This window comes from Neodiprion lecontei, chromosome 1, assembly GCF_021901455.1.
Source record: "Neodiprion lecontei isolate iyNeoLeco1 chromosome 1, iyNeoLeco1.1, whole genome shotgun sequence".
NCBI classification, from domain to species: domain Eukaryota; kingdom Metazoa; phylum Arthropoda; class Insecta; order Hymenoptera; family Diprionidae; genus Neodiprion; species Neodiprion lecontei.
In genome coordinates, this window is record NC_060260.1 from 8,416,246 (window position 1) to 8,431,953 (window position 15,708).

General features: G+C 38.5%; 1 protein-coding gene across 1 annotated transcript in view; it reads right to left on the reverse strand.

Moving 5' to 3' along the window:
* LOC107226474 (suppressor of lurcher protein 1) overlaps positions 1–15,708 on the reverse strand; it is a 366,303-nt gene that overhangs the window by 26,888 nt on the left and 323,707 nt on the right. The window contains exons 9-10 of the mRNA XM_046733833.1: positions 12,408–12,594; positions 3,073–3,263 (exon numbers count right to left, since the gene is read on the reverse strand). Of these exons, the coding sequence (XP_046589789.1) occupies positions 3,073–3,263; positions 12,408–12,594 (378 nt within the window). The remainder of the gene's footprint in view (positions 1–3,072; positions 3,264–12,407; positions 12,595–15,708) is intronic.

Sequence of the window (15,708 nt, forward strand, 5' to 3'; positions counted from 1 at the left end):
ATAATTCTGCACCGTTAGCTTTATTCCGGGTTCATTGCAGTTCTGTGCTGATAAATGTTCGCCCTTATAAATTAACAAATATGCCGAGTTGAAGTTCACTTCCCAAAGCATAAGGAGCGTTAAATACATCGAACTACTAGAGCTCACTTGAAGCGCGTTTCAAAGTTGTGAAAGCTAAACTTTCGAAAGTTGTAGTCGGTTTTATCATGCTGTGAAAAACAAAGTCTCACCATTACACGTGAAAGTTTCATCTAATCGTATAACTTGTGCACGAAGACAGGAATTATAACTATGCCTCATCTTCTCTCCGAATGGAGAACAGAAATTTTTCACTAATCGCGTTAGTTAGTTTAAGGTATCTGTTCAGGTTTGAAACAATTTTGTGTAAATAGAATCATTTGGTCTCAAAAAAGTTGAACAATATATTTGATATTTCGAAAATGTCGATTCCAATACTTCAGTTTTTGTTTCAACCTTCTCAAAACTTGGAAAAGGGGTTTGAAATGTTTTATACCAAGATGGGAATGCATGGAACGTTTTATCGAATCTTGAGTTTTCAGCTGAAATTTTTTTATTTCTGAATAGTCAAGCGGTCGATTCGCCAAAATTCAGGAATTATAAACATTCCTTTCTCATCCGCAGTTATTAAAATGTCAAAAACATATTTCTGAGTCGAAGGAGATGATTTTCTGTGATAATTTCAATGTTCTTCATCGTGGAAGATTTGAAAAGGTATTCACTTTTATAATTAATAGCTTGCCAGACTTTTATCAGTGCGATTTTTACACAGTGGAACATCCAAGCCATTTTATTTGATCTTTTAACATGTTAACTGCAGGGCTGACCGATATGTCGACCAGAAATCAGGTTGGGAACTCCAAATAAGAAATGTATTGGACTTTTTTATAAATTTCACGTCTAATAAAAGGTCGATTTGAACTGATATTTCCCTGCTGTTAACAGGTTAATGACACATCCGGAGTTTTCAATATTCTTTCGCGATTGATCGACGAAACAGGATTCATAATCAGCAAACAGGAAAAAGGCGAAAAGCGTATTTAATTCTCATCAAGTTTCGGGAAGAAATTTAAGATTTTTTTCTTCCGCAAGGCGGTTACAGAAACGAGAAATCGACAGGTGAAAGGAATCGTGAAATACTTCTACGATGAAAATTGGAGTGAAAAAGTTTTAAGCAGCTTTCATTTGCAGATATTACGTAATTTTCAAATTGCTTTCGAAAAGTCGGATTTTCAACGCCGAAAACCTATCAGGCCTCTCTCGCTTATTTCGGCTCGAATCTGGCGGCTTAAACCGGCGATTAATGATTAGCGCGTTTCATTTCCAATCCACATTAGCACGCACCTGTCGCTGACACGCGGATTTTGCCAATAAATTGACAAACGTTCTCGCATCTGAGATTTCCACGCGTGTTCAATCGCAGTAATGCAGAAATTGGCACTGTGTCGTACTATGCATATTAATATCGCTCTCTCAGGAATACTCAAGGGAAATTGAAATTTTGACGGAGGTGTCACCGACAGGGGAAGAGACGGATAGATGGATAAGTAGACGGGCGGAATATGTAGAAGGAACTTGAACCGGTAAAACTCGAAGCCATCCAACCTTCCGGATTCAGTGAAGAAAGCCGAATGCTAAACTTGCGGCAGTGAATCTACGTATTTCCCTCCTTCCCTATTTCCTACACTGGTTCAAGTGAAACCGTAACGAAGGTCGAATCCTTTCCGTACTCGGAAGTAAACGATGTGTGCAATTTTTTTGAATACTTTTGCAATGTAAAACTCTCCCAGAAGAATAGTCTTTATAATTATTTCCATTTTTTTTCCATAAGTTTTGGGCAATAGCTGCAGAATATATATCGATATTGTATTAAATTCATGTAAACATTTTTATTTGGTCTTATTTGCATAGTATAAGTTGAAACGAGTAATTATTTTCTTCTCGATGATAAAAAACGAAGTAGTTGCACAGCGGACTTGGCTTATAGTTCGTGATAAAGTTAGTCGAACGAAAAAATAATATTATACACGATTATGCTCGCGATTATAGATGTAGAAATGTTCATTAAATTATCAAATTCGCAAGTTGCGAAGATCCCTAAAAAAGATAGAAAACACTGAAATTATAAAAAAAGCGTTTCGTTTCACATCGCTTCAAAGTGGTAAAAAATCTAGTACATCTGTCCGATTTCACTCTACGACGGCTGTTTCTAGCCACAATATTATCTTCCATAAATTATTCAAAACAATTTTCTCACAACCATGTTCTAATATTCGGCCAACGATCCACCTCAACAAGCGATAATAGAACAAGAGAAAAAGCTCGAATGATCCAGATATCGCCGACCTGCCGAAGCACGACATCTCCGTAATACCGTCGAGCAGAAAAATCGATCTGCACATCAAGGTGTTGAATAATCCATGAATAAATATCCGCGATAAGTTTGTGTTACCAAAATTGCGGCAACGCGCGTACCAAAATTTATACGTCGAACAACAAGGATGGCTGGGAGCGATGTAATCGTACCCGTGCACGAATAACATTTTGCCAAAGTTGTCGGCAGGCCGTAGGGCAGTTTCCAGGGTATTTCGTCAACCGGTTTGTATTCGGCGAGGGCTCACAGCCTCGAGGGTAAACCTGTGCGACCTTTAGCTTCGCCAAGGAACACTTGTGAGAGCACTTTGGGACCTACTATGGAGTATTCATTGAGGTCAGGGAAAACCGTTTCGCACGTATCCAGGAGAAGGGGTTGAGGGCTAATTTCCGAGTGGATTTCTGCCTAATTCCCTCTTTACGCTGCTGTGCTTACACTTTCAAAAGGTATCGGCTCTCGGGATGAGAGAGAGAGAGAGACAGTGAGAGAGAGGGGAAGGGAGAGGGAGGAGAGTTTGACTTCTCGACGAGCTTAACCTTCCCCTCCCTTTCTAATTCACAACCCTTTGTGAGACGAGTATTGCCCAGTTTTCGCACGGCGGGAAAACCCTTGATTGTTATTTATTATTTACGGCCCTGGATCTTACAGAAATTTAAAGAGCAATGGAGCAGAGTACTTACTCTCGGTGAAGGAGTAAGTCGCTCTGAATCCTCTCACGTGTCTGGAGGAGACGATGCCGTTGAATTCCAGCGAGAGCTTCGGCCCGTTGCTCATCAATGGTCGAGGCGTCATCGAGCCGCAGAACGCGTCGATTTTCTCCATCTTTCCGTCGATCAGGACGTAGGCCAGGAGCGAGTCGATTCCGTCGCATCTGAAATTGTTCGAAGTAATTGAGAAATTTGTCGCGGAATGAAGATGCTGAGATATTTGAGTTTGGAGTGCGATAACCCAACTCGAATAATTTCGTTTCTGTCGAGTTTTTTGAGGGAATGAAAAGTTGGCGACAAGGACGAGGAAATACGTATGAAAATTAGGGGTTAAATGAGTTTCTTATTTGCCTCTTGGGTGCCTAACTTTTTTCTCATTTATACGAATGAACGAGACGTGAAACGTCGTTACTAGGGCGCGGGTTGAAATTCCGAAAAGTCAAAAAGACGACGGTGCGTAAACCGAGAAACGTTCGGGTTACGAATTTAAAATTAAAAAAAAAAAATAAATAAATAAATACGAATGATCGAATAACTGTATTTCCGGGATTTTATTCAACCCAAAGACTCTTTTATTCTAAAATGTATTTTCAGAACAGTCCGCACATTCTGAATGAACAGTGCACGGAATGTGAAAATATGAAAAAATTAATGTTTCGAAATTAAAAATTGCTAGTGGCTAATACTTCGATCAATCAAAAAACTAAAAAAGTTATTTGGTAAAAATCAAAGTTCAGAAGGAGAAAAATTTAAATCCGCAAAATGTAGAGGGACCAGAATTCCGAAAGGACGAAATACCGATCGCTAATTTACTGAAAATTCTAAATTTCTGAAATTCTTCAACACCGTGCCAGTTTTATCAAAATTATCTCATTTTATCAGACAATCGTCTGTGTCATCAAAGAAAAAAAAGAGCACAAAGGAATGGGCAGCATGTTTTTAATAACATTCAAACAGTAAATCTATTTTCCCGAAAGTTCGACTTTCTTAAGACGTTATTACATTAAATCGTGTTCCACATTCACGTACCTCATGTACCCTCGTGTCACTTCAAAAGCGTAACGCCATCTATTAGCTGCTTTTAGTCTTCCGCTGTTTTGTACCCCACCCCGTTATTAGATCTCGAGAAGAAGTGAAAAGTCATTTCACGCGCAAGGTTCGGGTAGAATTCTGAATTTGAAGGTGGTGTGCAAAAATACGAAAGACCGAAAAGTCGATAGGACGAAATCCCGAAAGTCAAACCACCGAAGTTAAAAACGTAGAAATACCATAAATATGAAAATATGATTTGTGGAGAGATAAAAATTGACGGTGCAAAAATGCATAAATGAATTTACACCGGAGTTTTTTTTTTTTTTTTGAGAATTGGCAAGATTACGAAGAGTAAAATATTGATTTGCGAAAATATCGAAGAGTCAAAACGTCGATGTTTCAAATGTCAGACTCGCGCCTTTGTTGAAAATCTACGAATTCGAATTTATCAATAACGACTGACCAAGGACACGAAAGGTCGAAATCCCGAAACCCGAGTTCGAGGCTCCATCTGCTCGAGTTGTTTCCCGAAAGTTTGGATGAGTTTTTGGCATGTGAGTCAAGACGGGGAATAATTGAGAAGAATTGGTTAACTCGGCATATGCAGCGGGGTGAAACTTGCGGAAGAGAACAACCGCGGGAGAGGAAGCTGTTATCTTTGTTCAAGCCCTGCTTGCTCAAGCTTTCCCGGGTGTGTGTAAATTCTGAATTTGTTGTTTCCCCCCGCGCTTAGCTATTCAATAATTCACCCGCTCGTCCATTTAGTTATTAATCCTCCGAGTTGGAAAACGCGCGTGGGGAGCCGACATCGCATCACTTCGCTACGATCCGTTCGTCTTTCTGTCATTCTGCTAAAGTTGGGAGAGGAAAAGAGGGAGAGGAGAGAGAGAGAGAGAGAGAGAGAGAGAGAGAGAGAGAGAGAGAGAGAGAGAGAGAGCGAGAGAGAGTGAAAGTCAAGGGAAAAGAGAAAATGGGGAGAATGAGCGACGGGGGAAAATATGAAAGTGAAAAAAAGAATTTTAAAAGTCGGTTGGATTACAACATCGATGTGCTTTTCACCCTCGTTTTTTTCAAATATGTGTTACTCTTGAACGCGTTACTTACACGAATGAAAATTCTCATTCATCGTATTCCGTCGAGCTGAGTCGATTTTCAATTATTCAGAAATTTCAAGCCCGCACAGCATAAATTTTGCCTTTTTGAGATTAAACAAATCGCAAGGGAAAACGAGGGTTTGACATTGTTCAGTTTCTCACTGTTAAATGTATTTTACAGCCTGACGATGCTGCAAACCTTGTCCATTATGTTTGAAACGCTAAGTATTCGAGGTACAATTGGATATTTATTACGAACTCGTCTCAATGAAACAATGCTGATACAAAGATTTCGAGAGTGCGACTGAAATCGATCAGATTGAACTTGGAAATTGATTTACGAACAAAACGGACTGTAACCAATTGAATTTGGTGAAACGACGAACGTTTGGCATAAAAAAAAAAATTGCCAAATAACGTAACCTCTCTAAAGCTGTGAATAATTGATGAGCTTATTCCATCACAATTTGGAATTAAAAAAGAAAAAAAAACTTTCTCACCATTCACTCTGAAAATGACCAAAACATATAATTCAATATTGAAATCGAGCGTTTGAAAGTACAAAGGCAAAGGGTCGTATGTTAGGCAGGTACAACCTTTTTCCATTAATAAGTGTACGTTAGAAAAAAGATTAAAATACATGGTTGTAACCGCCCTTTTTTTTTGCAATCATTCTAAAAACCATTGAAACGCATGGAAAAACCGATATCTGTGAAAATGTAGAGTTAATTAAAAAAAATTCTCGAAGGTAAAAACAAAAGGTCGTAACCGCCGATAGTTTTATTTATTTTTTTGTAAATGCTTTAAAGACTACTGAAACGCATAAAAAATTTAAACTAACAAAGTTATTGTACACTGAGGATGTCGATTTTCTCAACATTGATTAGCGAAATCGTTAATTATCGGAATGAGAGGAATGATGATAATAATTTTTGGCTCTCATGCCGTTATGCAATTACCGTAGTAGATAATTTTTTTCAACTATCATCATGAGTAAAAGATCGAATCTACCAGGACATTCGACCTTTTGCTTTTACTTGACGAATTTATACTCGAGTCCGAGAAAAAAGAAGAAAATTATTTTTGCCAGATACGACCTTACGGAATTAATCGACATACGTTTTTATGGTTGAATCAGTAGCAGAAGGTCGCATCTACCTTTGGCTACTAATGAAACTGTTGGTCAATTTCAACGTTTCTGACCATATTTTTATGTTTTAAGCCAAGATATGATCCAATAAAAAATATACGCCCTTTTGCCTTTTTCAACAGAAAAAGGTTGTAAGATGGCGCTTACGATTTTATGCCATTAGACACGCGAGATTAATTTCAGTGATATTCTTTTATTCATTCTTCAATGACAATTCATCCATTTCGACACTCTTTACGAGAATGTAGGTTCAATCGATACACGCACCCATCGTTGTTTTGCACAAATGTTCATAAGTCGGAAAAGTTTGTTGCATAAATTCATCTTTCAGTTTAGTGCAGAGAAGCTTATGTGAATTTTCAATTTTTCTCTCATTCTTCAGCGCTGCCGCGCGCCATTCCAGAAACTCCGATGTATAAAGTACCTACACCCCGAACTAAATAAGTAAAGGCCGACGTTTCGTGATTGTCGGGAGTATTTTCTTCAATTCTGTAAGAAAACCGGCGCCACATTCTAATGCGGGTTTGCGTAGAGTCGGGAGTTTTAATATTTGAATCGATGTCGAGAGGGAATAGAACCAGGGGGCTTATAACACGAGACAATTGGCCCGGTGAAATTTTCGTCCAACGATTCGGCAGGGGGGAGGACGGAATATGAGCAATAAAAACGAAAGGTGGAACGGAAGCAGAAGGCAAAAAAAAAAAAAAAAAAAAATTCAACTGCTATGAAACATGTACGCGGGCAGCGAAGCGTGGGGGGTTTGAATTCATTTTTACATTTGATAAAAACGACAATGCTTGTCAAGGGACTGGCGGGAATTGAAGACGGAGGGGCGGGGGAGGGAAATTGGCAATGAATTATTATGGACAGCAAGAGTAAGCCGAGGAATTAGCACGCGTCGAATTTTCGTAAGCCCGTTTTGCACGAGACGCGAGTGACACCGTTAATGTTGTTTCATACTTTGTGCAAATTGGTTTCTACACTCGGGCCGTTAATTATGATGTCGGAGACAGGCATTTGTAATATCTGCATATACCCAAAGCGTTGCGTACAATCTGTAACGAAGATTAGAAATGGAATTTCCAAGTCTCTTGACGCCTTTCACCGGTTAATAATTATTATATATGGACGGATCCATTAACTTTCGGCCAGTTTTTCAAAGTAGAAATTTTCATCAGATTGTAATTAAGATACGTCAAAGTGTAGGTACTCCGAGATATCAGAATCGTCGTCGTTTATGAAAAACAGCGTTCATTAATTTTGCCGCGTTTTCGAATTGAAGCACGGTATTTCAATTTTTATCACTTCTTGTTGTCCGACAAAAATATGATTCGCAATTTTAACGTCGAATCTTTGCGAATGCGAAATCCATTTAGAAATATATTCTTACGAACACCCGAAACGAACCAGTTTTAGCCAAAAAAAGCTCATCGTTGGTTTTATAATTCAACTGAATTTATCCAAACTTCATTACTGGTTACACAATGAAAATAACACTGAAATTATTTCGGAGAGTGTGATAATTTTGTAATAATGATATTGAGAGGAAAACACAGGTAGAAAAAAAAAATAAATAAAATAAAATACTAGGCAGGTGAGAAAAAAAAACCGTTAAGTTGTTCCGAAAAATTCCGTGACAAATAAATTGGCTATAAAATCATTCTAGGCATGTAGGATATATCGAGAAAATTCGAGATCCCTGAAAAATATTCGTTCCGATTAAATCACCATCCAATTTCCATTCCTCGACAAATATTTCACAACACATATTTAAAAATGTTTTCATTTACTTCCACACGCAGACTTAGAAACAATTTATATTTATTTTCTTCGCATACGTAGAGGTAAGTTGTCTTTTCCACGTCCTGAGGAGTTGGCTCAAAATAAATTAACCTAAAAATATTTTTTTGAAAAGTGAAAGTTAATGTAGTACACGTATACGAGTATCCGGCTAACTACGTCGCAGGCCTCGTTAGCTAATGATGAATTATTACGCAAAATAAATTGTTCCGGCACCCCTGGAAAAAGTATATTGTACACTCCTGAATAATTAGCCTCAAAGATACTCTCTTCCGCACTTTCTCATTTTTTATCCTCGTGTCACTCGTAAGGGCTGAACGCTTGCGGGTCGAGGGTTCGATAAAATCGTTAACCGCGAATGAAAGGAAGTTTTTAAACAAAAAATGAAGAAGGCGAAAATAAAGTTGATAAAAATGTACAACGCAGTGACAACTCGTAACGAGGATAATAACAATAACCAACCGGCGAGGATCGAAACGATATTACATAAGATGCTTCGAAACTTGCTTCGTGTATAATGGAAAGAAAATTTGTCGAGGGATATAACAAAAACGGTCGGGTAAACAACTGGCAAACTTTTTCCGGGATTTGATGAAATTTGACAATAAAAATGAAAATAACAACTCAATATATAATGCTCATATTCGAATATAATATTGTACTCGCGTACACTAGAATAATTCTGGTTCATATGTTAATCAACGTTTAAAGTTTAATCAAACTTGTTAATCAACATATCAAGGCTTTTATTTAAGAATTTGATGCATCGGAGCTTTTCTGTAAAGGGTTTAATTCTCTACAAAAATATGTATTTTCCATTATTTTCGGTACATTCGTCAACGAGTTATAAAATTTCGAAGAGTAAAAAAAGTTTTTCCCATGTTATTTCCATAAGATGCTTCGATCACAAAGCGGACTATCTTAAAGTTGATGCATGATGGAATTTCTTTTAATCAATTTGAAAGCGTTTAAGCTCCTGGGAGCAGGAAAATTCAAAAACAACCTGTATACATATAAACACATACATCGTATGACCAACTTCGAGACTTTCAGGAAAATAAAAAGGACCCTTCGTTTCTACAGCTCTCTTACAGAAAATACACAATTTGAGGGTTTTCATTATTCCTTTTTTGCGTCCGATATAAGAATTCCACGCGTTTGAATTTCTTTGCTCAGTGTCATAAAAATTTGGAACCGCTTGCTTCCCGTGAATTTTTTTCACAGATGAATAGTCTTTGCGTCAGGCTTCACTATAACGCGAAACAACGTTCAGATTCAAATTTTTTAAATCACTTTCAAAGAAGTATATAATTAAATAGTTCTCCCTTTCCGAAAATCATTTTTGTACTTCCAGTTCAAATTTTTTTCTTTTCATCGTATCGCACGGAAATCTGGTATTTTCTTTCGAAACTATCATCGCTTCCTCCTAAATGTGTAATATTTTTTGGATAACACTTCCGTTCGAAAATCAAATCGTAATCAATGCCAATTCAAGCGGCTTATTTTATTCAAATTTATGAAAATTCGGCGGCCTTCGCCGAAAAATGTTTAAAGTATAAAAACACTTTCGTCTCTGAAAACTGACGATAGCCGTACGAAAGTTGGTAAATTTCTTCGGCTATCCCGGAGTAAAAATTCCTATGAATGTCCGTAGCGAAAAGCGCAGAGAAGCGGCTCTGCATTCGGTGACGCATATTTGCATTAGGAAAATGAACAGGAACTACCAGCGGCTGAAGATGCAGTAATGAAATACCGGGCTCTGACAGGAAACCGTAAATACATGGCGACGATGAGAAGTTACGTGACAAAGTTTCTCCCATCGGAGTTGAAATGGCCTCGTGCAAAGCTCGCCGCCATTACCATTACACATTATCCCGTCACTATTCGCAGTCCGCGTATGGAAAACGAAGAATCGTAAAAACGTGTAACTTCAATTTTTTTTTCACTACATTATACCCAAATTGCTAATAAGCTCCTAGAATTTTCATCGAGATCAAGCATTCTTGTCTTTCCTGTTGTTCATCGTACCTAATACGGAATATGTACCGCTTGATTGTTTAATGTTTATTGGCATTTTTTGTCAGCCTTTAATTGCATTCCGCAATCTCAACTGTTTTTTTTTTTCTATTCCTTGTTAAGCAGTTTGTTAATTTTCCGATAATTTGATATAAAGCTGGTCACAGATGGGCTCAAGCTTATCGTTAATTCCCATGGCTTTACCGTTCGAAAAATTAATTAATTCATTAAAATGTACAAAATTAATTCAGTCGATAATGCAGAGCTCAATCTCGTGATCGGCTTGGTGTCCCACTCTGTGAAATTAACAAGCATTTTATGAGAGGTAAAACAACTCTGACAGTTTTCAACGCAAGTTTTAAAAAAGCTCGAACGATTTCTGGACATGTCAATTAATCGTGTAATTTAGTTGAACAATTCTATTCAATCGCAACAGAAAACGTCAATAAAAGCGTGAACATAATTAATTCAATAAACAAAATTCTTCAACCGAATACAAAACTCTCGAAAAAAAAAAATATGGTGATAGAATTTCCGAAGTAAAAATTACACGAAGTAAAATTGGTGTTGTAATGTCACCGTGAAATTTTTAGTAAAACTACAAAGTTTCAAGAAGCTTCGAGCTTCAATAGATTCCGACTTGCAAATGAGCTTGCCAAGAATAAAAACAATTTTTACAATAACATCTTGGAATGGATACCAGATAGAAGGAATATTTTACTTTCTACAAAAATGGGGCATCAACTTCGTGACAAGAACCGAAGAAATCGCTTCAAGGCAATCACGTTTAAAATTCGTGAAAAATAAGTCGAGTTGACGCAAAAATCAGCATCATTTGAAATGCTCGGTTCATTTGTTCTTTGTCAAGTTTCGGTGTTGCAGAGTTCTACTTGACAGTCGCTTTAAGAAAAGGGAGGCTGCAAGTTTGAACTTTCGAGTAGGTTGAAACTTCGCGTACTTTATACACTTATAATGAGCGAGTCTTCCCACGCGGCAATTATTCCAGCTTGTAATCCAACTTTCCAAAACGATGAAGCTTCGCAGCTGAAAGATATACCTGGCTTCTGTATTAATTTCTTCGTCGTCTTCCTAATCGATCTTTCATTTTCATTAGTGAAGGATTTGAGGGGATGCGATTAAATCTAGCTTGCTTTTTGTTTTCCAAAGTACAGATTTTATCTAAAATTTTTCTGTTGAAAAAGGCTATTTCTCGATAAGATAAAAAAAAAAAAAACAAACAGTTTTTCAATTCATTCTTACTGAGGAAAATGATGATTTTTGCCATGTTTCCAGCTCTTTCGTAAATGACGCTTTCCCGGTGAGAAGAACAATCACTTACCGAGAGTATTACACCGCAGGATGTTACATTCTTTTACAATGTATTAAGTCAAGAGTGTATTCCGGCGGTGATAAATAAAAGCTGAAAAATCGACGAGACAGTTGAAAATTCCAAGGAATCTGTATTCGAAAAATGTTCATGTATTTAATACTCTTGTCTATTTGTCGCACAAATTACTGAAGGATCTTTCGGAATAGCTCAGCCTTAAGCGGTTGTAATAATAAAATACCCAATTTAATAGGAAATATTCCTTGCCAATAGAAATACATTGCAATGATAAATCGTGCAGAATCAAATTCCTTGACGTGGATTATCCGGTGAATAGTTACCGGGTGCAAGTAAGCACTTGTCGTTGACAAAACGCTCTTTGAGATTTGCGAGGCCCATATTTTTTTTTATCGCTTCGTTTCTTATCAGCTGCAGTTGGCGATCGTAAAATTTCGAAAATATACACTGTGAGGCGAAGAAATTTTTTTACCCTAGGTGAACAATGAAGATTTTGGTTTTTCCTTTCGGAATTTTGCAAATAAAAAATTAAAATTAAAAAAATAGTAGGTGTATCACGTGACAATTAATTGTGTAGAATAAAAATTTTCCGCTTCACAAGTACGTTCGACTTTTGTAACAACATTGCCCGACATCTCGTATTAAACGACGAACATAAAGAGGGTTTAAAAAGAAAAAAAAAAACGAATTCAAAACATCATCACCATTCCATGCATTGTAAAATCTACCTGCAGCGATCGTTTGCCAGGGACGTTTTTATTTTTTCTTTTTTCCGTCGCAGTATATAATCGCGATGCGGTCGTATAAAAAAATTGAGTGTAAAAAGAAGAAGCTCGTAAAAGTAGGATAACGAGAAGGGTTGGTTACTCACTCCTTAGGATCGGTGTATATGTCGTGGAGATGAAATTCCTGGAAGATGACTTGAACCCGCTCCTTACCCCGTCCCTGGAACTCGTATCTGCAGTAGGCTCTGGCCGGATACGGATTGGGGTACCCGGGTGACGTAACGATGCCGGTCTTGGTGAGATCGCTGTTGAAGACGTTGTCGCAGGAGGAAGCTGAAACGAAGAATAAAAGTAGAAGTAGATCGATTATGTAAACGGGATCTGGATCAGAGCCGGCGTTGAGGTGGTGAGGAAACTTTTTATACCGGGCGAAGACTCCGCGGATTAGCAAGTTGCGAATTGCATGAGGCGAGGGCGAAAGCCCGGGATTCGCAACTCGGGAAAGTTCGCCGTTCCCGCGTCTTATTCGAGGGAAGAAGAGAGTATCGGCGCTAATCGCGTTTATCATGTTTTCGCACGCGTTGCCGTTTCCGCCTCTTTCGGACCTCGGATTTTCCGTTCAGCGGGCTGCTGACCGATCGAGAAAAATCGCAAACACTTCTTTGAATCGCTCTTTCGCCCTTCTAGACTCTGCGCCAACTTTATCTGTATCTATACCTGCAGCTGGAGAGACGAAAGTTCGGCAAACGCGCCGCTGAGTCTGCGTCAATACGTCGTCTACTCCCGTCATGATTTTCACGGAGCTGTTGGTAAATATATAACCGGCTGAACGTTCGTGGATATGACAATGCCGTATTCTCAGACCTGTACAATAATACCAGAAACGATAATACCGAAGGGCGCTGCTCGCCGTCGAGACAAGGGATATGTCGTAACAATAACAGCGATATAGTTATATTATTTATGTCTCTAAATAAGAGGATTTTGACGAACAACAAGTGCAGAAGATTAAGGAGAATGAAAAATTATTAGCAAGGAATTCATCCTTACCCAAAAATTTTCTAATACCAATTTGATACTTTTTTTTTATGAGCACGATTGAAAAAACGGTGTTGCGGAGAGTAGAACACTTGATTTCATCTGGGAGAAGCACTTCGTCGGTAATATGAATATTCTAAGAATATAGAATCCGTTCAGAACATTTGAAATGTCGGGAATATGCATACCGCTTTATTGTTAACTCTTCACATCCCTTGGGCACCTTTAAAGTCATAGCCGAAATACAAATTTCAAATTTCTCCGAAGTAAGGAAAGGTAATTTCAACTTTCATCAAAAAGTCCTTGTCGCACATTTGACGTTACGCTAACTTTTGGATGTAGGCACCAGACACTCCGAGAAGTAACCCTGATTTTTTCCTAGATTTTTTCAAAGTCCGAAACACTTTGAGAACGTAAACCCAGGGGGAATACCGAGGGTCTGAAAAGCAACCAGGGATACGGAGGGTTAATTACAACCCTATTTCCATCCCGCTTTGAAACTTTTGAATGTATTAAGGAGTGTCTACTTTTTCGCAGCAAGACAAGAAATAAACGTCATTCTTGAGAGCTTTACAGGAGTTTCTGAAAATCCAAAGTAAAATAGATGACACGTTCGAAGAGGTGAGATTTTTTTTTTGACCCGATAAACATATTCGAATACAAGTACACAGGCAGGTATATTGTTTGCCTGATTAACGTCTGAGATTATTGCCTGAGAAGAAACAACGCGTGTTATCGACTGTAACAAATGTGGAGGCAAAAAACTTTTGATACCTTGATTACTCCTCTCGCTCGTGTTGTGAAAATATGAAAATAAATAACTTCGACAAACCTCGAGACGCAAATTGCAAAAGAGAAGTATTCCTTTTTCGTCATGCATACATTTCTGCTGTTTGTCTCTGCCGTTCGCATTTTAATATAATACTTTTTAATACCGCGAAACTGAATTTCCAAGTGATACCGAGGCTCGACTGCAGCAGGCGGAACTGTACGTTCTAAACCACGCCGTCATGAATAACCCGAGCTTTTCACGAATAACGCTGGCTAGAATTCAGGTAGGTAATAACGAAAGTTTGTCGCTTTGTCGCCGTTGTGTTTTCCTGCCAACGTTTACGTACACCGCACGGGTGCAAACAGAGGGGGGGGGGAGGGGGGATGCAAAGTTTGTTGGTAATGAGGTGAGTCCAAAGCCCAAAGCCCAAAGCCCAGAGCTTCGGTATTCAGCCCTTCGACATCGAAGCTCGGACCTCCGCTCCCTAGTTTCCACAAGTGCGGGCCCTTCAGTTTGCCTACACTGGAAAGTGGAAGAGATTTTAAACGCGGGGCTCTGACCCCCGGGATTCAAACCTTACACCGTGCGCAAACGACGAATGCAAGCGCCATGAGCGAGCGGAGAAAAGAGCTTGCATTATTAACCGGTTTGTTATAGGTAAAGTAGATTTACCCTCGGTCCTTAAACGCGAACAAGACAGTAGAGAGAAGGAAAAAAGAATATTTCTCCAATATGCAAGCAGCGAAAGAACAAACGGAACTAAAAAAGAAACATTACACAGCCTAAGGTGATCTCAGTTTCTTCTTAATTACATTTACCGTGTAATAACAATGGAGATTAGTTTTCCGCCGGTAATTTGTCTGCTAATATTTCATCCCGCCAGTCTACTATATTCTACCGTACGCGTGTATAGACAAGTTTCATTTTCTCTCTGGAGGTAATTTTAGAATTGGAAAATCAGTTGGAAACGCTCTCTTGTCATGTAGGTATAGGTCACAGAAGCACTTTTCCACCATGCAGGTGGAATAATATAAAATATTCCTAGTACTCTGGCCTAAGCTAGGAAATATTTTTAAATCGCCATAGCTGCAGGCTTCGTTCTCTGTTCATTTACGACGTTACACGTTGTACGGATACCTTGATCCTTTTTTGTTTTTTCTCGCTTTTGCAAAACGGAAATGAAAACAAAAACGATTCGACCGCACGTAAGCAACATACTTTAGCTAATCATCTAATTTCCTGTGTCTTTTTTTTTTCAATTTTTTTTTGTTTTACGAACTGCATGGTCGAAATAAATGGCGGTAAAAACACAGTGAGCCATTTGTGAAGGTCATGGGGTTGGAGGTGAGGGTTTCGGGTTAATACCTCGCGAATAAGAAGACCACGGGGGCAAAGCAATGGGTTTAATTTGCATTCATGAGCTGGCAGCGTTGAAAATTCTTTGTGGTAGAGTACATGTATAAGAAACAAAGGGAAAGAAGGAAAAGAAAAAAACGAAAAATCGAGGCAAAAGGTGAAAAGGAGAAAGTGAAAGAGTAGAGGAAAGAAAAAAGTTCAAGCACTGTAAACTCGGCTTAAGCCACCTTAACTTTGTAACTGTAAGTCTGACCACAAAACATCAAAGCACAAGCTGTACT